The sequence below is a fragment of the Dermacentor albipictus genome, chromosome 1 (genome assembly GCF_038994185.2).
Source record: "Dermacentor albipictus isolate Rhodes 1998 colony chromosome 1, USDA_Dalb.pri_finalv2, whole genome shotgun sequence".
In the NCBI taxonomy this organism is placed as follows: domain Eukaryota; kingdom Metazoa; phylum Arthropoda; class Arachnida; order Ixodida; family Ixodidae; genus Dermacentor; species Dermacentor albipictus.
The window spans coordinates 37,244,274-37,270,068 of NC_091821.1; the positions used below are offsets into that span (position 1 = coordinate 37,244,274).

Genomic DNA, 25,795 nt, shown 5'->3' on the forward strand with positions numbered 1-25,795 from the left:
GCCTTTGTAGTGAGTCTGTGTATAAACATATTGCTAGAAAGAGGACGGTGTAGAAGGAGGGGTTCCGCGGCACTCTGGGAAAGCTGATGGGGTTCCCCTAGGTGAGAAAGTTTGAAAATCTCTGGCTTAAAGAAATGCATTAGACACTCGTAAACGCTGCATGAGTTTTGTCATTTTTTAAGCACTATGCTAATGGATACTGATGTTTTAAAGCAATGACATACAAATCAAACAACAAAATACATTAACTCCTGGTATGCAGCAGTGCACAGGAACACTGGTGGAGTTACCGTCTGCATGTATCTCACCTATATTTCTATGTCTCAAATTATGAGCTCCAGAATATGCATGAATGGTGCACAAGTGATCTACATGGCATGTTCAACAATGCATACAAAATTGAAATTCACCTAAGTGCCCCTTCAATGAGAAAGTCTGAAGACCGCATTCTGCCCCAGCTGGAATGCTGCTCCTACAACCTGTGTCAGCAGTGTACAACCAATCTTACCAGCAGTCAGGTTTAACTAAACATTCATTGTGCTCCCTTTCTGCATTCGAAATATAAGAGGAAGGTTTAAACTCACAGATGCTGCAGCTGGAGGAACCTGCTGGCCCCCTTGGTAGAAGGCCTGAGACTGCGATGACACTGTGGTGGCCATGCGTGTATGTGACACTCCTGTGTTGCCAGTGAAACGAGTTCCAAGTGATGATGAAAGGCCAGCTCTGGAGCCTCCCGCTGTCAAGCGCCCACCATGCTGAACGTTGCCACCTGCCAATGGTGCTGAGAACTGACCCTGGACTTCAACTCTTGGGAATGGGAAGTGTGGTGAAGGCATACCCAGGTGCTGGCAGATACGATCCCGCAGAATTGCTAGTGATGGCTGCATGTTTAGGTGAAGAAATCACAAACAGGTGTCAATTATAACTATTTGTACTACTGCATACAGACCAAGATAACTCTTCAAAATCTCAAGCAACCCAGCAATGCAGCCCGCTGATGCTTAGCGTGCTGTTGTGTTGGTGCAATTTTCTCCTTTGTTTGTTTACCATGTGTTTACCACTACCATTACCAACAATAGAGTATGCGATACTTCAGTGGCAGAATGCACATACTGTGCACGGTGTGCACTCAGCTTCAGAGTGTTGCTGTGCTTTCTTCATTTGACTCGTCCTGGTCAATAAGTGGCTGTCTTTGGTCTGTTAGTGCAAATTTGTCAGAGCAGCCAGCTCTCCGCGATGGAGCCGATCCCCCCCCCCCCCCTTTTTTTAATGATTGCTTCTCTCACGCGAAAACAAATACAACAAATGCCACTTATAAGGCTATGCAAAATTTATGAAACATATTGGTAAGGTGTCAAATAATGAAACTCACGCAATTCGATCACCTCATAACAGGTCTGCTGCCAAATGCAGGGCGTTCGTGGAATAATTGGGAGTCAGCACTCGTTAGCACGCAGTGTAGGGGTTGAGGACGGACTTCGGGATGAAAAACAAACTTGGGAGGGTTTATTTTACATTATATACAGAGAGGTGAGAGTCAAGTAACAGTCGTACAGTCATTACAGGCCGGCAGCAACTCGGACGCTGCGGCCCGCGGCAAGAAGTTCGACAGAGGTCAATCAGGGAATGCTCTTGTCTCTCTGGAATGCTCCTTTTAAATGCTTCGAGGACTGGAAGTCGCGTCATGTTCGGCCAATGGGAGAGTCCGCTCAGATGACGCCATTTTCGGCCAATGGTTGGCGCCCGTGTCGCAGTGTCACACCCGGCGGCTCTCTGCGGTCTTGCCTTGCAGACTTGCAATGCACTCTTCAAAGGCGGAGAAGGGGGACGCTGGGGCTCCATTGTCCGAGGGCCCACCTACTCCCGGCGGTACGGCCCCGCTGTGGTGGCAAATGCCTTCTTCAAAGGCAAAGAAGGGGGACGCTTGGGCCTTCCCGGTACATCACAGCCGTCCGGCTGTCACGGCGCATTACCGCCGTCTTGGTTTGGGACCCACTTTACTTCCAACAGTGCTGGGCTATCCCCTCGCTTTCTGGAAGAGTCAAGCAGTGAATAGCTACCGGCGGCGTACAAACTTGTTTGCACGTGAACTTGTGGCCTTCAACTTGTTTGCTCGAGCGCTCCTCTGGAATGTGCTTTCCGCGTTTCTGCGCTTCTCAATTAGTTGTGCTGCAATTCGATGTGGTCTGGGGAACTCGAAGTAGGCACAGGAAACAGCTCCATATCTAACAGCTCGTCCTCGCCCCGGTTGTTCTGAATGGCCGGTGAACTCAATTCGCTGGCCATGAGGAACGCTGAAAGAACCTGCAGGGTATTGGTGTCGAGCCTCGTTTGACGAACTTCGGGATCCTGGGCCCTGGAGAACATACGTCAAACAAACAAAACAACACAGTGCTGCACCACGTGTAAGCGCAGGCTCTTCACCCCTGACTCGCCAGGCTATTACTGAGTCAAAATGAACCCTGATCTTTTATTTCCCCAATTTCGACAAAACAGTTCCAACCACCCTTCCAAACAGCTATCCATTTCTCCCCGAATGCCGACAAGACCAGAGTACTATTGTTGTAGCAAAACAAAGTGTCGTTGATGATGCAACAAATGAAAACAGCCGAACATAACTTAAGTGGCCTAACTACACGAACAGCATGTTTCCAATCTATCGCAGTGGCGTACTTATCGCACGTAATGGTGCCACTGAAAAATCTGGTCAACCTCACAAGTACGTAATCACAAGCGCACTAGCCTTGTGGTCACTAAACAGAACGCGTACTTGCGTTGTAGGCAAACTTTTCATTTACACTTACTCACGTTTCTTCCCTGAAAGTCCTACAGGACACGTGACTTAAACAAACAATTAAAATTGCGGGATTTACACACTCCGCAGAACACTTCAAATAATGCGTCTTTTAATAACTCGTTCCACGCATACTTATCAGAGAAGCCAGAATACGGCTGCCCTCAACACACAAGCAACCCAGTCATAAATCTGCTTCCTTCCGTTGTGGGGACCCCTTTTGGGACCCCTGTCTCCTGTTCACGCGCGACTTGGGCCATTCGGCCGCACGATCGCTGGGGACACGCAGTTCCAAGACTTATTTTGGATAGCGTACGTTCCCCGCGGCCGCGGAGCCTGCTGCTTGCGCGCGCGGCTCACGTTACGCCGTGCGCCGCGCGTAAGAACAGTGCCTGAGGAGCGGGCCCCTCTCGCCCTCTCTTCGGCTTCTCTCTCCTTCAGCATCGGAGGTGCGCGGGCGCTTTCGCCCGGACAGATTGACTTTCGGTGCTCTTGGCTGTCGGACGTGCGGACCCTCTTGGTCCCGCGCCCCTCTGAGCAAGGAGGCCCCCCTTTGTGTGGCGAACCTGCTCGGAAGAGCCAGCGTGGCGGAGCAGACTTCCCGGGGGCTTTCACCCGTAGTCTGCGGCTGCCACCCCAGTGCCATATTCCTGTATTGTACTCGCATATTGTACATAGCAGGGAATAAACCCCCATTCGTTGGTGCCACGGCTGGAGTCGTCTCTATGCCTTGCCGGTGAGTCAGCGAACCCGCCGCGGCGCCCCTTTGCGTGCGCTGCGGAGTGGGGACGAGCTACGTGTCTCCTTAGACCTTAGCTAGCCGGGTCCGGGCACGTTAGCCCGAAGCCCCACACCGTCCACACAGGACACGCGCTAATGGAACTAAGAACGCTTCTCGGTGCAAAACACGCACTCACTAAAAACCTACGCGCTTAACCTTAGAAAATAAAAAAACGCTTATAAAAAAAAGAAGGTCAACTAAAACACACGCGCGTTACGATAGGCCTCTCAACAATAACCTTGACACTCAGGCTACTCACTCACACACAACAAAGAGCCTATGTACTCATTAACTAACACTTGCGAGACTCCATGTTTACATAAACCTCATCTTTCAAATCTCGGAGCTTCTCAAACGAAAACACAAACAAAGCTCAAACTTTACACATCGAAAGAAATTCCAGTCTCAAATCGCGAAAACTTTCCGATGCTCAAAATAAAAAACAACACTTAATTTCTACGAAAGCGCTCCTGGCCTCCCTTTCCAAACGCATTTCGACTGACTCATACTTTCAGCCGGACTCGAGGTGGGCGCGGTCTCAAAGCTACTCTGGCTGCCGAGAGACAACAAAAGGGCTGATTCACTATCAGCTCCCCCAAGACGTTACGGTCTCCTGCCAATTTGCGTCCTGGCGCCCCGCTTTCCTCACAAACTCGACTGACCGCGTCGCTACTCCCCACCTGGTCTCGTCCTGCCACCTTGCGCTTCTTCGTACTGCACGCTGAGCTTTGAAAAGAACTACGGAACGACGAGGAGTTTAACTGCCCCGTGCCCTTTGTCCGCGTCCGTGCAGAACATGCTTCGCGGTCCCCCTTTGACCGGTGGCTCGAATGTTTTGGATGTGTCAACATCGTCCGTGACGACCGCACCTTTTCCCTCGTGCCCTGCCTTTTTGGGTTTCTCGCCATCTTTGGCAGCGCTACAGTAGTTACCGTCTTTCGGTCTTTACCGCGCTTCTTTTTATGACGCTTTCTCTTTGCACTCGCTTTCATGTCGCCTTCTCGTGCCTCGTGCTGGCCGGTACACATTTAGTCGGCCCGGATCGGTCTCTTACCCGCACAGTCTGAGTGATTTACATTTAAATCTCCTCTCACTTTGCCTCGACTGGCGGACAGCCCAACCGACTCTGGAACAATGCAGCAGGCTTTACTCGAGTTATGCAACTCGCACTCTTGCGAACTGCCCTCAACTGCATTGCCCAGCTCACGCTGTGCATCGGCACACAGCCCGTCGGTATCGCTCGCTGTCTCACGCGCACAGTCCGAATGATTAACAACGGAATCATCCCTATCTAGGCTATCTAGACTGGCGGAGAGCCGCACCGATCCCTGAACAATGCAGTTGTTCTCTCGTGGACTACGGGGCTCACCATCCCGAGAACTACTCTCAACTGCATCGTCCAATTCGCACCTCACTTCTGCACGCAGATCTGACCTGACATGGGTGCTCGCGTCTATCGGGTCAGCAGTACCCTTTTCTTTGCTAGCAACCTCGCTAACATTACCAGCGACGCACACGCGCGGTAACTGTGCCAATTTGTTCGCAGCTGGCCTAGCTGTCTCTACAGTCCTCTGTTGGCACAGCACCTGGTCACTCTCACTACAGCCTTTAACGGCCTCTGTTGCCACTAAGGCATCGTTAGCAGCTAGCTTTTTCCCTTTTCCTATGAATCTGCAGCCAATCTCACAGGCACTAATCTTCTCGTCGGCTTTTGGCGAAAATCTGCTAGATGCTTCCTCATTCTTTCACTCTGTACTATTTACAGAATTCTCAGACAGCCATTGTCTCTGTGCCATTAACTGATCACAATACTGTATCTCTTTGATCAGTGCTGCCTTCTCTCTCTCATACTTTTGCTCACGCTCAAGCTTACGTTCCTGATACTCACGTTCGCGTTCATTCTCACGTTCGTGACGCTCACACCTAAGAGTAAGTTCTTGAAGCTCACGCTTCCGTTCATTCTCGCATTCTTCACGCTTACGCTCACTCTTACGTTCACGACGCTCACGCTCCCGTGGTTCCTGTATCACCTCCCAAGCAAGCTCAATGCTTTTGCCATCACTGCCACTATCTTCAATCGCCTTTATGATAGCTGGCGTTTTCATCCGTTCGTCCGCCTCAACTCCCAAATCGTCGCACACCAACAACAAGTCTAACCTCGTCAACCTTCTAAGATCCATGGCAGCTGCCCCGACAGGTGGTTAGAACCATTTTCCTTAATTAATTTGTGCAAACACACAATGCAACAAATTCCCGATTCCCAGAACTATCAAAATGAACACACAACATTTGAGTCTGGCGAATCAAAAGGAAAAAAACCACGCGCTCACTTACGGTTGCAGCACCCTGCCATCCAGTTCATTTGTCCGCTGTTCCAGGTTCGTCCGGACACCCTGGGTCGAAGGCTCGCTCTTCTTCGCTACTCCCAGTTTCTTCGGACCTCTTTCGACGAAGGCTCCCTCTTCTTCGCTCTTCCCGGTTCCTTAGGATCTCTCTCGACGAAGGTTGATCCGTAGCGCTGCCACCAGCTGATGCATTCGGAGGCGATCTCACCGCTGCCAACCAGATGTAGGGGTTGAAGGACGGACTTCGGGATGAAAAACAAACTTGGGAGGGTTTATTTTACATTATATACAGAGAGGTGAGAGTCAAGTAACAGTTGTACAGTCATTACGGGCCGGCAGCAACTAGGACGCTGCGGCCCGTCGCAAGAAGTTCGAGAGAGGTGAATCAGGGAATGCTCTGGTCTCTCTGGAATGCTCCTTTTAAACCCTTCGAGGACTGGAAGTCGCGTCACGTTCAGCCAATGGGAGAGTCCGCTCAGATGACGCCATTTTCGGCCAATGGTTGGCGCCCGTGTCGCGGTGTCACACCCGGCGGCTCTCTGCGGTCTTGCCTCGCAGACTTGCAATGCGCTCTTCAAAGGCGGAGAAGGGGGACGCTGGGGCTCCATTGTCCGAGGGCCCACCTACTCCGGCAGTACGGCCCCGCTGTGGTGGCAAATGCCTTTTTCAAAGGCGAAGAAGGGGGACGCTTGGGTCTTCCCAGTACATCACAGCCGTCCGGCTGTCACAGCGCATTACCGCCGTCTTGGTTTGGGACCCACTTTACTTCCAACAGTGCCGGGCTATCCCCTCGCTTTCTGGAAGAGTCAAGCAGTGAATAGCTACCGGCGGCGTATGAACTTGTTTGCATGTGAACTTGTGGCCTTCAACTTGTTTGCTCGAGCGCTCCTCTGGAATGTGCTTTCCGCGTTTCTGCGCTTCTCAATTAGTTGTGCTGCGATTCGATGTGGTCTGGAGAACTCGAAGTAGGCACAGGAAACAGCTCCATATCTAACAGCAGGAGATCCATGAGAGAGGTTCAGTGGCAAAGTGAGGAACGGGGGATAGAAACCAACAAAGCTGCTTGGTACCTGACAGCTGTCAAGCTTTGTACTCTCCAGTATACCGACATGCCAGTGCCGTCCGCACAACATATATTAATGAACAACAGTTTTCACATTAATTCTGTGGTTTTACGTGCAAAAGCCACGATTTGATTATGAGGCATGCCAAAGTGGGGGACTCTGGATTATCTTGACGACCAGGGGATCTTTATTATGTCCCAATGTGCACAGGACACAGGCATTTCTACATTTCGCCCCCATCAAAATCTGGCCGTGGCAGCCGTTTTTTGGCCCGGCGACCTCGTGCTTAGCAGCGCAACACCATAGCCACTAAGGCACCACAGCAGGTAACAGTTTTCATAGTTCATATAAAAATGATCTTCACATCCCAGTAGTCACTGTCACCAAGTTTCTGTCATGAAATTACGCATTATGAAGCACTGTTTATTAAGGGCAAAATTAAGCATTAGGAACAAATAAACAGTTTGTTCAAATACACAGGACGCTTCAGAGAGTGCGAATGACTGTGGGCGGCAGAATTCAGCCCCCCAAGAGATGTAGCTTGCTGCACTGTGTAACTTCACACTTTATGTCTACTTTGGCCGTGGGCATAAAATGTACCATACTTTTGGTAAAATTTTGTTCAATTGCACACAGTTGACAATTTGATATGTACCGGTACTTACAAACTATACTACAAACTAAAGGATTGTTTTAAATATTCTTTCTTTTTGCAAACTGCGAGAGAATGGAATAAACTGCCGGAGAGAGTGGTAAGTGCGACTGACTGCAAGCAGTTTCGGATCCACCTTCAACAATACTCTTCTTAGTGGTGCATGATTTCAGTTTTTGTTACCTTATAGTGCTGTACTAAGTATCACAAGCTGATGCACTAAGTGTCATAAATTGTTGTTAATATTGTTTGTGTATACCTGATAATATGCACTGCTATGTACTATGTCTACTACTATCTACTATATGTTTAGTGTTTATTGTTGTATAGCATGTACTAATACGTTATTGTACTCATTCCTATCCTGGCCCCGTAAAGGGCTGATAGTATGTTCAAATAAAAATAAAATAAAAAAGTAAATAATTGTATTTACAAATACTGACTATTTGATTCATTAGAAAATTTTGAATATTTACGCATCCCTAGTAAATAACTAGCTTAAGACCTGTTGCATACCTATATCGTAAGACACTGCTGATTAGACCTATACTAATAAACTGGTTAACATGTGTCAAGGGTGTCAGAAAAAAACAAAGGCTCTTCACTTAAAAGTGCAATTGAAAGAAATTAAGGGCTCCCTTAAACACGATGCTACTTATACGCTCTTGCTCATCAATCACTGTGTCAGGTGCGCACAACAAAGTTGAGCTAGGAAGGTGCAGATACTACACACCTTGGTAAAGCCTGTGTGTTTGCTATGGCATGATATCGGGCTGCCATTAAAAATGAACCCAGCAAATGAAAGCTGCTGCTACTGTGAGTTTGGTGCAAAATATTGCAAATTACTTTCTTTTTCCCTTTTCTTTTTTTTGCATGATTAAACATAAGACACACAAGAGGCTTAATACAAGAGCTTCATAATCCAGTGTAAACATTTAAGTACAGTAAATCCTTGTTCTAACGAAATTGCTTTATTCGAAATATCACATTTTTCAAAGTTTTTCGTGATATCACATTGCTATGACCCTCTGCTGAATTATCCGCTTTTAACGAAATACCGCTTATAACTAAGTCAATTTCTTGTCCTGAGTACATCGTTACAATTAGGTTTTTCTGTATGACTTCTTACTGGAAGTGAAAGAAGTGCTGGTGCTTAGACATCTGGGTGTTATCTGTCAGAGCCAGTGTGCAACCATTTCGCAATTTTCTTCTTTCACTTTTTTGGACAGCAATGACAAAGAAAACTTCTGAATTCCAATATTGCTTGGTGTCTTTAAGTAAACTGCACATGAAGTAAATAATCTTGCTCCTTTAGCTGTGAGAGTCCCACAAATTTGCTGCTTTCGTTGAAAGCAAATGATCATTACTGCCATGTAAAAATACTTCAGTTAACCCATACAAACATTTAAAGGGGTCCTGAATGAACACTCGAGCTTGGTGAAAAAAGTCCGCGAACAGCTACGCTGCTGTCAACATCTCAGCCAAGTTTTACAGTCGTGCACGGCACGTGGAGCTCAGAAGCAAAGCGCGAAGTGACCTTTTTCTCAAACCCTCTCTTTTCAACAGAAGATTGCTCGTCGCTCTTTTCTGGACCCTTTATTTGGTAATATAGAAGGTCCCATACGCAGCTGCTGTTGGCCAATAGGTGACATCAATCCAAAAGAAAAACTAAATTATGGGGTTTTACGTGCCAGAACCATGAGCTGGTTATGAGGCACACAATAGTGGGGGGACTCCAGAATAATTTAGACCACCTGAGGTTCTTTAACGTGCACCTAAATCAAGAAGGGTGTTTGGATCGATCAGTGTGCTTCTTCCTACTGTTACAGTGTATATTTGTTGACGTAGTTCACATGTTCATAAAGTGCATTACAGCTATGCATCTCAGGCCACTCCCCATTAGAATTTTGAACTTCATTAGACACATTAGGCACCCACAGAGCTTGAGTTAACAAAATCACCATCATCATCAGCCAATATGTATGTCCACTTCAAGACAAAGGTCTCTCACAGCGGTCTCCAATTATCCCTGTATTGCACTAGCCAATTCCAACTAGTGCCTGCAAATTTTCTATTTCCATCACCCCACCTAGTTTTTTGCTGTCCTCAACTGCGCTTCCCTTCCCTTGGCATCCATTCTGGAAATATAATGGTCCGCCCTATGCATTACATGGCCTGCCCAGCTCCACTTTTTTTCTCTAAATGTCAAATACAGTATCAGCTATCCCCATGTGCTCTCAGATCCACACTGCTCTCTCCCTGTCTCTTATCGTTATGCCTAACATTTTTCTTTACATCACTCTTTTTGCGGTCCTTAGCTTGTTCTCAAGCTTTTATGTTAACCTCTAAGTTTCTGCCCCATACGTTAGCACCAGTAGAATGCAATGAATAACAAGATACCATTGCAAGTAGTGCATGTTGAATATAGCTATTCTAAATTCACACTTGAAAGCAGGCTAAGCCCTCCATTCAAAGATAAAAATTCTCGGCTTAAGCAGCCACTTTAGTGACTTACCTCCGAGGTGTCAAGAAGGTAGTTGATAGAGCTGTTGAGACTTCCCTGAGCAGCAAGCAGTGCCGCATAGCGACTCAGCAGGCTTGAGAGCACTCCAGACTCAATAGGCTGCGGCTGCGAACTCAGCTGGCTGACAGCTGCCCTAAGAACCATCACCTGCTCCACCAGCTCCTGTCGAATACCAAGATTAAAGTTTCATCAGTGGAAACAGACAGAGAGAAAATGTATTTAAATGATGGCTTGAGGCCTGTTTTGGGGAGTGAGTAAAAGCAAGGAAGATCGAGCTAGGTATGTCTCATTAAGAAAGCTTTACATGCAAAGCTCCTTACAGAGTTTTGAGTCTCTTTGACATTAGCATATGGCCAGAGCCATTCCTCAAAGGACCTTCAGCTGGTGCTTGTTTTCGAGTCCTAGTTGGTGTTAAAAGGGCTAAAAGCATGGACTACTAATATTGAGCCAGCTCATGTCGAGAGCCAGTGGCATACTTTTACAATAGTCTTGCACAACAACGTGCTGCTTCAATGATTAGGAAAACAGCAAGGACAAGAGTGCAGTACGATGGCACAGTTAAAGGCAAGCACAGGTGCTGTCAACCTATTCATATTTTGTTACAGCTACCATGCACATGCTGCATTTTTGAGATTGGCCGTGCTTTTGCTGTCCTTTCTCTCATGGCCCATGTGCATCAGTTGTTTACTTGCTCAATATGACAGAAGTACATCTCACCTACTCTCTGCATTTTCTTTATTGAGCCTCTACTTCTACAAGGCTATTACATAAATTTTTGCACGAATCAAGTGAACACCACACCAACAGAAAGACACAGGACAACCATTAACTTAGCAGTACTTGTAGCTGGGCATGTTGGTGCACAAGTGCTAACTGTTTACTTAACACAACACAGATCCCCAAATCTACAGTAATTGCTATGGAGACGCAACACGCTCCTTTTCCATTTTTATTCTTTTTAAGGCATTTGCTATAGCACATACACATCAAGGCAGTCATGCACCAAGATGTCTAATTTCAGAATCCCACAGCAAAAAAAGTCATCACTAACACATGTCCCTTTCTTGTTTAAGAAAATAAACAAACATTTCAAATGCCACAGCACGCTTACTCTTGCCTAAAATACATAGCTCCTTCCTGGTGTTTGTTTGCTTCGCACTAAACTTAATGTCAAGGATGCACCAACTAGGCCAACTTAAATTAAATTCTGGAGTTCTACGTGCCATGACCATGGATGGATGGATGGAAGGTAGAAGCGTCCCCTTTGAAACGGGGCGATGGCAGTTGCCACCATGCTCAGATTTTTTATTTTGCCTTTTATTTTTATCTGTGTTGTGTTATTGAATTTCTCGATTTTCTTTAAATACGTCTTCCTACCCTTTTAACCTTATGTCACCTCTCTGCTTTTGAGCCACCAATCCTCCAATTGCCTTTTGCTAATTTCCACCGCACATTTATTTACATGACTATCATTATCTCTGAACCCTAGGGCCTCAGGAAGGGTGACTGTGGCTGCATCCACATCGGGATTGATACCATCACATTTTAGTATGAGGTGTTCCATTGTTTCTACATATTTACCACACACAGTACATGTGTCTTCTTCTTCGTTAAATTTCTTTTTATAGCTCCGCGTTCTAAGACATCCTGATCTAGCTTCAAAGAGTAGGGCACTGCCTCTTGAGTTATCATAAAACGCTTCCTTCCTGATCTGCTGTTTCCAGTATCGATATAGTTGTACACTATGCTTCTTTTCCATTGAATTTATCCAATTTTTACCTTCCGCATTTTTAACCTGTCATTTTATGCTCTGTCCTTTTTCATCCTCGTGTCTGGCATACTTACTGGTTAGCTTCCTAGTTCTTTTCCGCCATTGTGAGTCAACACTCTTTCTGTATAGGTATTTAAACACCTTAGCTGCCCACCTGTTATCATCCAATTTCCTCAGACGTTTTTCGTATAGGATTTTACTCTGAGCTTCCCGTGCTTCGAATGATGCCCAGCCCATATCTCCCTGTACTGCTTCGTTTGTGGTTTTCCCGTGGGCACCTAGTGCTAACCTTCCCACAGCTCTCTGATTTACTTCTAGTCTCGACTGAACCTCTGCCCTTAAACACAGGACCACATTCCCGAAAGTAAGCCCCGGCACCATTACTCCCTTCCAAATGCCTCTCAGTACCTCATACCTGTTGTAACCCCACAATGCCTTATGTTTCATTATCCCGGCATCTCTTCGCCCTTTTGCTATTAGAGACTGTTCGTGCTTTTCCGTGTACATCTGCCCTTTGTTTATCCATACCCCGAGATACTTGTATTCGGCCACTCGGGGTATTTCATGGCCTTGTATTGTAAGCTCCTGATCAGTTGTATCGTTGAAAAACATCCCACCGGACTTAGCTGCACTAAAACTGAAACCTAAACTGTCTCCTTCGTCCCCACAGTAATTAACCAGAGTTTGCAAATCTTCCTGGCTATCTGCTAACAGTACAATATCGTCCGCATACATTAAACCCGGTAGTCGTTGTTTAACAACCTTTTTGCCTAATCTGTACGACAGATTATACCCTAGATTGCTTCGTTGTAACCTTCTTTCAATGCTTATCATATAAAGCATGAACAGCAGTGGTGATAGAGGACAACCTTGTCTTAATCCTTTGTGAACCTCGACAGTTGTCGTACTCTTGATTCCTTCCCATGTTATTTCAACATTATTTTCTCGATATAGTTCCTGTAGAAAATCAATTACCTCATTACCGATACCTTCAGCTTTTAATATGTTCCACAGGAGTTCCCTGTTCACATTGTCGTATGCACCACTTATGTCCAGGAAGGCTAAATACAGAGGTCTATTTTCCGCCTTAGCTATTTCTATGCACTGGGTAAGCACGAACAGGCTATCATCTAAGCGCCTACCACTTCTGAACCCGTTCTGAAGTTCTCCAAGTATTCTATTACTTTCTACCCATGACTGCATTTTTAATTCCACCGCCTGCATCGCTAGCCTATATATAACTGATGTTACCGTAATTGGTCGGAGAGATTTTATGTTCTTCTTATCACCTTTCCCTTTATAAATCAAATTCATTTTACTCTGTTTCCAGCTGTGCGGAATTTGCTTATTTGTTATGACTGCCTCCAATGCTTTTATCAGCGTTTCCTCGCTTCTTGGGCCAAGTTCATTAATTAACTTGATTGGAATTTCGTCTATCCCCGCGGACGTGCATTTTGGAACATTTGCTTCCGCCTTTTTCCAGTTAAGATTGGTCAATTCGAAGCTGTTTTCTATTATGCTATTCTGTGTTGCTCCCTCACTTGGGGCGATTACCCTATCGTCTTTCCTAAATGACTCTGCTATAACTGAACCAATGTAGTTCACAGCGTCATCTCCATGATCTGATTATGAGGCGCACCCTAGTGGGGGAGTCCGTATTAATTTTGACAAACTGGGATTCTTTAATGTACACCTAAATAACATCTACATGATCATTTCCACATTTGGCCCATATAAATGTGGCCACCACGGCTGGGATCGAACCTGCAACCTTGAGCTCAGCAGCACAACGCCATAGCCACCGAGATACAATGGCCGGTAACTAGGCCAACTAATTCTACATTAAAAAGGTTATGAAACTGGCTTGAACACTGCATTAATCCTTCAGTCATGCTCACCAATCTTGCTCTTTCTGCATTAGCACACATTATTGAGAGCAGCATTCCGGGCAAGTTGGTAATCCATTACTTAAATGATACTGCGCGACAAAAAAAAAAAATGACACGGACGTGTCGTTTTTTGTCTAGTGACTGCAAGGATCCCAGAAAACTGGAAGAATGCAAACATTATACTAATCCACAAAAAGGAAGACGTTAAAGAATGGAAAAATTATAGGCCCATTAGCTTACTCCCAGTGTTATATAAAATATTTACCAAAATAATATCCAATAGAATAAGGGCAACACTTGACTATAGTCAACCAAAGGAGCAGGCTGGCTTCAGGAAAGGTTACTCTACAATGGATCACATCCATGTCATTAACCAGGTTATCGAGAAATCCGCAGAGTACAATAAGCCTCTCTATATGGCTTTCATAGATTATGAAAATGCATTTGATTCAGTAGAGATACCAGGAGTCAGAGGCATTGCGTAATCAAGGAGTACAGACCACTTACGTAGATATTGTGGAAAATATCTACAGAGATTCCACAGCCACCTTAATTCTACACAAGTGGGAAAATACCTATAAAGAAAGGGGTCAGGCAAGGAGACACAATCTCTCCAATGCTATTCACTACATGCTTAGAAGAAGTATTCAAGCTATTAAACAAGGAGGGCTTAGGAGTAAAGATCGATGGCAAATACATCAACAACCTTCGGTTTGCCGATGACATTGTTTTATTCAGCAACAATGCAGACGAGTTACAACAAATGATTGAGGACCTTAACAGGGAGAGTGTAAGAGTGGGACTGAAGATTAATATGCAGAAGACAATGATAAATAACCTGGCAAAGGAACAAGAGTTCAAGATCACAAGTCAGTCTCTAGAGTCTGTGGAGGAGTACGTTTACCTAGGTCAACTAATCAGAGGGAACCCTGACCATGAGAAGGAAATTCACAGAAGAATAACAATGGGTTGGATCGCATATGGCAGACATTGTGAGCTCCTGACTGGGTGCTTACCGTTATAATTGAAAAGGAAAGTATACAATCAGTGCATTTTACTGGTGCTGACATACGGCGCAGAGACTTGGAGGCTGACAAAGAAGCTTGAGAACAAGTTAAGGAGCGCACAAAGAGCAATGGAACGAAGAATGCTAGGCATAACTTTAAGAGACAGAAAGAGAGCGGTTTGGACCAGAGAGCAAACGGGTATAGACAATATTCTAATAGACATTAGGAGAAAAAAATGGCGCTGGGCAGGTCATGTAATGAACAGACTAGATAACCGTTGGACCATTAGGGTGACAGAATGGGTACCAAGAGAAGGGAAGCACAGTAGAGAATGGCAGAAGACTAGATGGTGCGACGAAATTAGAAAATTTGCGGGTGCAAGTTGGAATCGGTTGGTGCAGGACAAGGGTAATTGGAGATCGCAGGGAGAGGCCTTCGTCCTGCAGTGGACATGAATAGGCTGATGATGATGATGAAGCAAATGTTTACAGAGTTACACGGCCAATAAAACTGCGGTGTTTACTTCGTATAGCTATCTACTAATTTGCTATCGCAATCAGTGCTTTGCATTTCGGGCAAAACTGCAAGCTTTTTTTTATTGTTCTGCCTTGTTTGATGCCTGAACATCTGTGACCTTTTCGGTATGGTGTCACAATTGATAGATATACATGCATCACATGCATTCACCTGTGCAGAGAGTGGAGGAGCTCTAAACTCAACTCAATATAACAAACATAGATATAATGAATTAATGAATAAAAAGAAGTAACTCTAAAATTCTTGTCACAGATATCAACATTAACAAATATATAATGACAAATATCGGATGTAACCCAGGTATTTTAGTGTCAGATGCAACTTTGGTAAAAACGAGATACAAATGTATATTCACAGTGTAGGGCTCAGTGAGAAGATTACGTGCTCATGGGACAGCTGGTTGGTGCAAGGCACAGACAGCAATGACCAAGAGTCCTTCCTTGTCTATGCTGCCAACCACTGAGTCACACATAACAGCTTACATCATTGCCACTACCAATGTGCAAGTTACTCCCTCAACTTTACTGCATCTTCGACAAATGAACAGAAAACTCTTCCAAAGAAAACAAGAAGAACTGAGGAAAGATTTTCTTTTCAGAACAAGCTCTGGCTTATGCCATGTGTAAAACAAGGGAAAGCTGTGATAACGCAATCAAAGTTCATGTTCTTTGAAATACAAGGGGGCAGTCGCAAAGACAATGAAATAGAAATTTATAAAAGGAGACACCTTTCATAGCATAACACTGAGCTAGGAACCACATGCAGCTTTAATGACTAGGTAAGTACAACAAAATAAAAAAAAAATCAATAGAATATTAATAGTGTGCAAATAATGGCCAGTAGCTCTTATATTGAATTATTAAGAAACAAATATCAATAATCTAATGTAAAACAAAAATTCATGATTATAATTTCAGGACAAGCACAGATGCCTCAAATTCTGTGTAAGGAAATCAGCTACTGTACAACTTCAGGAGTTTACTTGTCTCATTCAGTTGCTTTCTACCTAATTCTAGTTGTCAGAAATACAAAAACAATGGCAGCAGCTTTGCATGTCACCTGTGGTTTGCATGATTTTCTATCTAAACACAATTTGCAAGCCCACATATGAGGATTTTGTATGATCCATCTGCAAGTTGTCTTCCTGCGATTGCTTGATCCAAACTTCCTATAGAACCCTCACCTTTTGACTTTGCAGCAAAGAAAGAACTCCTTCACTCATTTTAAAACACTGCTGTTGATGCCGTTTCTTGTCATCCTTGTTGTGTATTGCACTTTTTTCAACTGGTCACGCCGACCCAGGCAGACCTTTCGCCAGTAGGAATTTACTGTGTGCTTTGGAAAGGCTGCATACAGACTGGCATTGACATTGAGTATCTTGCTAAATACAGTTGAGCCTCGATATAACGAAGTTGTATTTGCAGTGAAAGACTTCATTAAATTGCGAATTTCATTAATTCGAGGTTTTAAAGTTTCAGCAGTAAAAATAATTTCTCAAGTTCATAAAACATTCCTGGTGGATAGCAGCTTGTCAATATTCACTTATAAACAAATCTCAAGAAGGTTGAGCCACAAAAGTGTGGTTATGAGTGCCAGCACACGCAGTGCAGATCACACCAAGAGCAATGCATCAGTGTGGCTCACGACACCCGAGATTAGTGTTTTGCGTCGCACGGCGCCTTACACTTTGGACGCCACAGCTAACCACACTTAAATGCCCGTAACTGTCCTCAGATGGTGCCCTCAAATTAAAAACAAAAGTGCGAAAAAATATGGATATTCATTGTAAGAAACAAAAAAAGAAATGTCACAGTTTTGGCAGAAAGGCAGGGCATTGATGGCAATAGCAAAGAGAACTACACGAAGTAAGCTTCATAGTTTTATCGATGTTCAGGCGAAGGTCACTCGATGACCAAGAACACTCAGTGTTGCAACGCGAGTGAGTGCTTCACACTGTGCCTATGAAACATGAACTTATGCGAATGCCAACTAGATTCGTGAGAATAAAATGCACGGCACCAACGCCTCGGCCTGCACTTGCTGAAGATTACAGGGAGATACTACTCGAAAAAGAAGTTTTTGTTATTTGCTCTAGAGATCTTAAGATACTGCCACTCATAGAGTTGTCAAATATGTCATTATTTTTTGTGTAGCTGCCGTATTTCTTTAGTTATGTCCCACACAACTGCAAAATATAGCCATCTTTAGAGGCACTTCCTTGTGTATTAAATTTCCATGAAAATCATCATGCTGTAGCTTATTTAGCTCTTTGTAGACTGCAAAGTGCCGATATCTATCCAAACTGCATGTGTAATTAGTGGAAATATGCAAACAGGATTAGTACACTTCAACATATTTTATTTCACAATTCCATGAGAATAACCTAGTGCACTTATAAATGTCCTATACTAACGTAATTTGGCATACATACTCTTCAAGATATATAGAATGCTTATATCTACTTGAAATTACAATATCTCTTGCCAGCAGTTGCGAAAGTAGAAGGTTATATTTCACGAGATTGTGAAAAACATTAGTTGAAGTGGACTAATCTTCTTTTGCATACAATTAAAGCATGCTATAAAGAAGTCGATAAAATCGCAGTTTGCTTTGTTATACTGAAATTTCGTTGTAATGAAATTTGACCTTTCATGCAAATAAGTACAGTCGCTGATAGATATTTCTTACACGGAAAGGCGCCACAGTATTATCCAAATTATCCGGCAATCGAGAAAAGCAAATCTGAATCAGAAAACAATTCATTTTGATCAACGATATCTTCACATCGGTGGTACGAATTAAGCAAAGCCAGCCACGATTTCACGTGCACTTCACCCCGGCGGTTGATAGCGTCGCTTGGACTGGTACGATGCTACCATAAAAAGTGCTGGCAGTGGGGAGCGAATGCTTCATCTGCCTATAGAGACTCAAGACTACGCAACCTCTTATACTAAACGCGTGGGAAGACAGCTTACATGATGCCACAACGTCTCGGCACACCCCCTCTTTATACATGCAGCAGGTTATCTATAAAGCAGGGTGCGTGGCGCCGTATGCGCTTAGCCGCGCTAACAGCCATGTGCAGCCACGGCGGAGACGCGCACCAGCTTAGCCCCCACTACGCCCTCTTGCGCGTGCTTGATCGCTTTACCGCAAGCTCGCTCCTCTCCCTTTCTTTCTCTTTGCTCGCATGGGAAGGCAGCAGTCATGAAGCCACCATCTTTCTTGTCTCACCCTCACACAATTTCACTCGCACCTAAAGCACACAGTGGGCGGGGTGCAACAGGATCTTATCACACTTGGACTGTGTACTGAGCATGATGCCGCTTCACTTCAACGGTCCCTCTTGTCATGCAGTCCATGATTTGAGAGGTGCGTATGCATGCAGCCGCTTGTAATTCAATCATCTGACCATCTGCGTCTGCAGAAGTTGCCATTTATTGTCCTGGCATTCCTTTGCGGCGGTAGTGAAAATTAATTATATTGAAATCGCATACAAACACACTTTGTTATATTGAGGTTCTAAATACATGGTGTTCTATGGACCAGAGGTTAGGAAAAGTTAAATACTTCGTTATATAGAAAAGTTTGTTCTACTGAAGTTCGTTATATTGAGGTTTAACTGTAGTTCCACTAATTTAAATATCGGCACTTTGCAGTCTCTACAAAGAGCTAAATAGCTACAGCATGTTGCTTTTAGTAAGAATTTAATACAAAATCACTATATTTTGCAGTTGTTAAGGACATCACTAATAATATATAGTCGCAACACAAAAACTAATGAACATTTGAAATGTACATAAAAAAATACTCTATGAATGACAACATTTTTAAATCTCTAGTACAATACTAAAGAAAAAGTTGTTTCGAGTAGCATCTCCCCTTACCTCCAAGATATGGTGCATGGCCCACACATGGGCAGCCATGCGCAGTTATAGCAAGGGTAGAGGAGAAGATGTGCCCTAGGGAGAAAGGGAGGACAGGTGCACGTCTACTGCCCTCCTCCCCCCTCTAGCGTGTGCTCGGTCATGTTACTACGCTCATCCCTTGCCCATCCCCCTTGCGCTGATGGAATCGTGAGCTCACGTTTCTTCGAGCACTCCGAGCTGTCGCGGCCTCTGCAAGTTGTGAAAAATGGCACAACGCTGTTTCCTACGTACTGCGTTCCGGTGCAAGCACTTTCACAATGTTTTTGCCGCTTGAAATTTTCATGTGGAAGGATGCTTGCAAGTAGCTTTTTCTTCGGCCAACATGTTTATAGTTTTTGCTAGATTTACCAGCCATACAGGCTCCAAGTACATGCTTGAAATGGCTGAAAAATTGGTTAAATTGGAACTGTGTCACAAAATTGTGTCGTTAAATTGAAAAAAAAAATGCATGATTTTCACTAGAACAAAGACTGAGAAATAAAAATAGTTTGTTACATTGCAAATTTCGATAAATCTAGATTTGACTATATATTGATTATTTAAGAATCCAAATAGATGATACTATGTATTTGATTTGTGAATCAAGCTACCAAGTTTTTTTATGGTTAAATATGAAAAACGCAACATCTTTGTTTGTGACATGCACCCACATTTTCACAGATCGAGAAATTATTAACAGAATGTCCTTGCTTCTTCCCTTGCCAGTTTTTCATGGTAAGAGAAAGAGTAATGGTCATCTGTTCACCCTTGAAAAAAGAAATATTGTATCTGAGCTATAGTAGACAGAGCAGCATTCATCATTGCTGTTGGAGTCCTCATTATTCCTATCAATTACTCAGATCAACACATCTTTGGTGCCATCTATGGCATTTAAGACATCACATTTCTTAAGCGCCTTGCAGACTATAGCAGCCTAACTTCAGTGTTTAGAATACACTATAGCCTAACAAATTTACGGAGCAGGCACAAATCACTGCAGTACAGTATACAGCTGCGTGGATTACATGTGGATTACATTGATTGATAGAACTTTTTCATTCCAATATGATAACCTGCCGCTACTGTAGTCTTTGTTTCATTTTAGACCATGCATGCCATTTTTCACTAAATTTTTCTTAACCCTTTCAGTGTCACTGATGTGCCAGTACATTTTCACTTTTCTGTCCCGCCATGTCACTGATGTCAGATAGAAATGTGAGGACCATACCATAGGAGCCATTTGCCGTTATCCATGTCATTTTCTCCCTTTTACATAACCAAATATAAACTGTAGTGTCCGTTTTATCATATCCGAGAAAAAACAAACAATGCTGGAGGTTGCATCATTTCCCCCCCCCCCAAAAAAGCTAACAATGAAAGGGTTAAAAAAGAAGTGTGCATTAGAACCAAATAAATAAGATACAGGATGTTAATAATTCATTTCATATTCAATTATTCAAAACACATGCACATAATAATAATAATAATAATAATAATAATAATAATAATAATAATAATAATAATAATAGCGCCTTCCAACATCTTATTCACAAGAACGTACACACATTCGCTAAGCAGAGCCACATATTTAAACATGACAGGACTTGCCAAATCTATTATTATGTGCCCTGCAATCACTGACAAAAGTGACTCGTATACATACACTTACCTGAAGTGACTGTGGACTATCAGCCTTTATTTGAAGTCGCACCCAGCAACTCGCCAGCTTCTCCAAGTTGCCCGCACAGATATAGCAGAGCATTGCATATGGCACCAGTGCTGTGTTCTCGTTCTCCAACCGATTCCCGAGGCTCTCTAAGAACAATGCCCAGAACAGAAAAGTACTATAGCCTGCGTGGTGTGCTCCAGTGTACACCTATTTGCAATGCAACGTTAACAGATTGAACCAGCTTTCAGAAGAAACCTATCCCAAGCAAGAGTAGACAGTAGAAAGTGCTGATACCTCACTCCAAATCACATATCTTCTCAGCTGAAATAATATATTTTGTACAAATTAAGAGACCAAAACATTTAGCAAAAATGTGGCCTATGCAATGTCTAAATAAGAAATGTTGTGTCTGTATGTGTGCCTCTCCCCTTGATGCAAAACAGTTTTGAGGAAGGCTTTTTTTCAAACCCATATCACCGAACTACAAGGCCAGTTTTCTGAAATTTTCAAAAATTCCCCAGCACTTAGAGAGGAAACCAGAACAAAACCATTCACATTAGCTGTCATACTCAGACTTGTAGTATATGCGCCAGAATTCCCATTTACTGCTGCAGTTGACCTCAGTTAATTTGACTCTGGTTACTTCGATATTTAGGTCAATTCAATCCCGACCAAAGGTCCCTGCCAGAACCCATTCATTTCTATTGGGCAAAGTTTTCATTATTTCAATCATAAAACTGTCCCTTGCCAAATAATTTGAACTCTACTGGACAGCATGCATGTTCCTTACACCAATGGTAACCCCAATCTTGACGCCAAGGGCTGCAGCTTGTCTTGCCACTGCTAGGAGACAGTGAATGCATAGAAGTCACATTATCTGCAGCCGAAAATGCTGATTTTTTACCTGCTTTGGCAGATTTAAGAGCAGAAATGGGAACTCGCAGTGAATTATCACTGTATTTACTCGATTCTAATGCCTACCATTTTCCCTGAGAAAATTAGCCCTAAAATTGCCCCTGTGACACAAGTGAACATGAAACCAAGACGGTATTCACAGCATTAGCAACAGCCTACCATGAGAGCCAGCATCATCTCCACTGTCTTCACAAGGTGGTGAATGAACGAACAAGTTTTCACATAAAATGGCAAAAACAATGCACAGCTTTCATGCTTTAGTTACAAAAGCTCGTTCAAAAGATAAATTATTTTACATGCTAAGCTAGTGGCAACAGAGTCGGGTCACATGTTTTCAGCATTCCGGATAGTTTTACATATTGCAGGACGAACTGGCAAAGTGCTTAGTCTAGGTATGATGGGCTACCATCCCATTTGCGACTAGTGGAATGGTTCAACAAAAGGGGAACATCAAACGTAGTACAAGGCAAGGAAGGAAACATGATGTGATCCATAGACAGCACTAGAAGGCTGTTTGAGGTTTATGACAACACACATTAGTTAACTCATTTCCATTTCATGAAAATAAACACTGCCGGTTTCACCGTATTTCTTGATTCAGTCGAAGGCATGCTTCTTCTTTTTCTTTTCTTAATCAGGTGTGTTAGAAGTGGGTGTACATTAGATATGGGGACACATTAGACTAGAGTAAACACTACCAAATGCAGCAGCAATGTGTTTGGCTGTCTTTTCAGCCTGTGTGTCAATTCAACTCACCGGATAATTCACTATTTAATTTAGCTCTGTCAAGGCCGAATGAACGGAAGCCAACTTTATTCACATTTTTTTGCATTGTGAATAAGTTACGTAATCTTTCCCCAGTGCAGGGTAGCAAACCGGATATTACTTTCCGGTTAACCTCCCTACCTTTCTCATCTCTTTTATCTCTCTCTTTTACTTAACCCAGTACTGGTATGTTTTTATTGGTCTATTATTAAGTCAAAGATGCATTCATGCTAACCTTATCTAGGCTTGTCTGGGTGTCCAGTTTGACCTTTATTGTTTAATGTTCCCATATTCCCGAGTTCTCAATGTTACAGAACACATAAGTGTGACCTGCCAGCACAAAAAATTGGCAGTTTCGGCTGAACACCGAAGCATTGAGTGCGATAGAAAGGTTTAGCGTTGCGCCTGAACTACTCGGACAGTGTTCTAACTATACACGGATCCAACTAATGTGGACATGACATACCCGCGTGCACCAAAATTTCTGGCAGCTTTAAAAGCTTTAACAAGCCATGTAAGGCCTGTAATGACATTGCATAGGCGCCACTATGCTGCCCCTAAGGAGCCACACCAGTAAAATTGCATCCCTTTCAGGTTTGAGCACAAATATTGTTTTCTGCATTTAATATTTATGAGCATGAGAAGATTTAAGAGGCATGTGCTGTGAATTTTATATTTTATGACATATGTTTGTGGTCTGTCATTCTCAAAATTATGAGGAATAATTTTGTCAAGAATGCAAGACCTGGTGTGAGCAACTTTATTGATTGAATAGTGTAGCACTATAACCAGCATATACGGCGTGGATAAGCATGCAGCATATACAGTAAAACATCGTTTATTTGGATTTCACAGCTTCGAATTAAATGTCCGAATTAACCAAATTTTGAATTATCGTGGGTATCAAGAAAACAATAAACAAATGCTTACTATGTCAACATGATCTTATTTATTGAATGAATCGGCAAATCCTGTTTCTATTTTGCATAAAAGCAGTGTGGAAGCTGCAATTCTCATTATCTAGTGACTGATTAGAGCTCACAGTGGTGAAGGACTCGTGACTTCCTTCGTAGCGTGGCCGTGGCGCACGTCTTCATCTGAGACATGCTTTTCACTACCGTGCGAACATCCCAATTCTTTTCACGCCAGTGTCGCCAGGTCGGAATCCATTGCGATGTAGATGGTGCTCTTCATCCTCAACAGCTTTGCACGGAGTAAAAGCGAAACTACTGTTTGCTGTAACCACTGCGGACGAAAGCGCAGCCGCTGTCAATGCGATCATGGTCAGAGACCTTGTGGTTTTGAAGGTACATCGCCGATGCAAGCTCAGAGTCAAAATGAAAGTACCGTTTGCTGCAACTGAGGACGAAACTGCAGTCGCTATCGACACGATCATAGATGGCAACTAAACAGTCATGAAGGTATGCGGCCTATGCATGCACCAAGTCAATGCGAAACTACTGATGCAACTGCTGCGAATGAAACCGTAGCCGCTATGGACGTGATCATGGATGGCGACTACGCAGTCATGAAGGCACGCTGCCAACGCTGTGCTATGCACGGCAGTAAACACAAGAATAGTGTCTTTAAAGGCACAAATAAGCACGAAACGTTTTGGCTTTGCTGTGATTTTTTGCTGTCACATGTAGGAGAAATTATTTTAGCTGTAGTACTGGTAATGCCAAAAAATCCACTGTTACAGTGAGTGGAGGCTTGGTTAGTGAGAAAGAGTGCAAAAACTAAACTAAAGTCAGGTAGTGACACCACCTTGAAGTTGCTGCACTTGTTCACCTTGACATGGATTTTGATGACATCTGATCGGGCCTAGGTAAGTCGAACCTCGATATAATGAAGTTGCACTTGCAGCGAAAAACTTCGTTAAATTGCAAATTTAGTTAATCCGAGGTTTTAAAGTTTCAGCATTAAAAACAACTGCATAAATTCAGAGAGCCTTCCAGGTCGATAATATCTTCTCAGCATTGATAAACTACTCGCAAGAAGGTCAGGCCATAATAGTGCGGTTATGAGCGCCGGCATGTGCGGTGCAGATCACACCGAGAGCAATGCGTCAATGTGGCTCCCTACGTCCAAGATTTGCGTCTATTACATCGGTGGTGCCTTAAATTTTTAAATTTTTTTGCGTATTTAGCACCCGCAGCCGGCGCCCGCAAATTGAAAACAAAAGTGTAAAAAGATACGGATATTGGTCCTGAGCCAAAAAAAAAAAGAAAAAGAAGAAGTCACTTATTCCAGGAAGGTGGAGCATTGATGGCGATAGCACAGAGACTACACGAAGTAAGGTTTGTAGTTTTATTGGTGTAACTCGCAGTCAGGCAAACATTAACAGATCTCGCTCAATGACCATGAACTCTAAGTCACCGCACGAGCGAGCGCTTCATATTGTGTCTCACAAACTTGAGATTACGCAACCGCCAACACTAGACGAGCGGGAATAACGAAATGTGCGTGAAAGCACCATCCATTTCAGCTTGCCACAGTGAGATTAACTCCAAGATCGATAAGGCACATGACCTGCCCATGGATGTGCGCGCAGAGGAGAAGGCAGATAGGTGCATGTTCCCGCCCCCCTCCACCCCACACCCAGGGCGCGCTTGATCACATTACCGTGCGTTCACTCCCTCCCCATCCTCCTTGCACAGAAGGAATGGTCAGGTCTCACGTTTCTCCGAGCTGTTTAGCAACGCGACAAGTGGCGCAGTGGTGATTGCTGCCTATCATGTCCCGATGTGCGTGCTTTGACAGCAGTTTTATCGCTGAAACTTTTCATGCAGAAGGACACTTGAAATGGTAACTTTTACCTCGGCTGACATTGTTTTTTGCTAGACTTACTAGCCATACAGGCTACAAACAAATGATTGAAATAGCCAAAAACTTCGTTCAATCGGAACTGTCATGAAGTTACTTCGTTAAATTGCAAAAAATAAATGCAAATTAAAATACAGTCGCCAAGTGATTTTTCGGACTCCAAAAATTCGGACATGCTCGATTATTCGGTCTGCTTTGCGGTACCGCCATTCTCCCCATAGACCATAATGTATAACAACTGCTGAAAGTTCAGACACCTTGCAACCTCTTTCTGATTTTTCGGACACTCCTTGAGCCAACTCGATCGAGAGCACCATGCAAAGGTCAGAGTCGGTGCATGGTTCGACT

General features: G+C 43.7%; 1 protein-coding gene across 5 annotated transcripts in view; it reads right to left on the reverse strand.

Moving 5' to 3' along the window:
- The window catches only part of Sec31 (secretory 31), a 189,609-nt gene that overhangs the window by 73,758 nt on the left and 90,056 nt on the right, over positions 1-25,795 (reverse strand). For all 5 annotated transcript variants that reach the window (XM_065430740.1, XM_065430739.1, XM_065430738.1 and 2 more), the window contains 3 exons: positions 20,942-21,087; positions 10,152-10,322; positions 585-881 (listed from right to left, as the gene is read on the reverse strand). In XM_065430740.1, the coding sequence (XP_065286812.1) occupies positions 585-881; positions 10,152-10,322; positions 20,942-21,087 (614 nt within the window). The remainder of the gene's footprint in view (positions 1-584; positions 882-10,151; positions 10,323-20,941; positions 21,088-25,795) is intronic.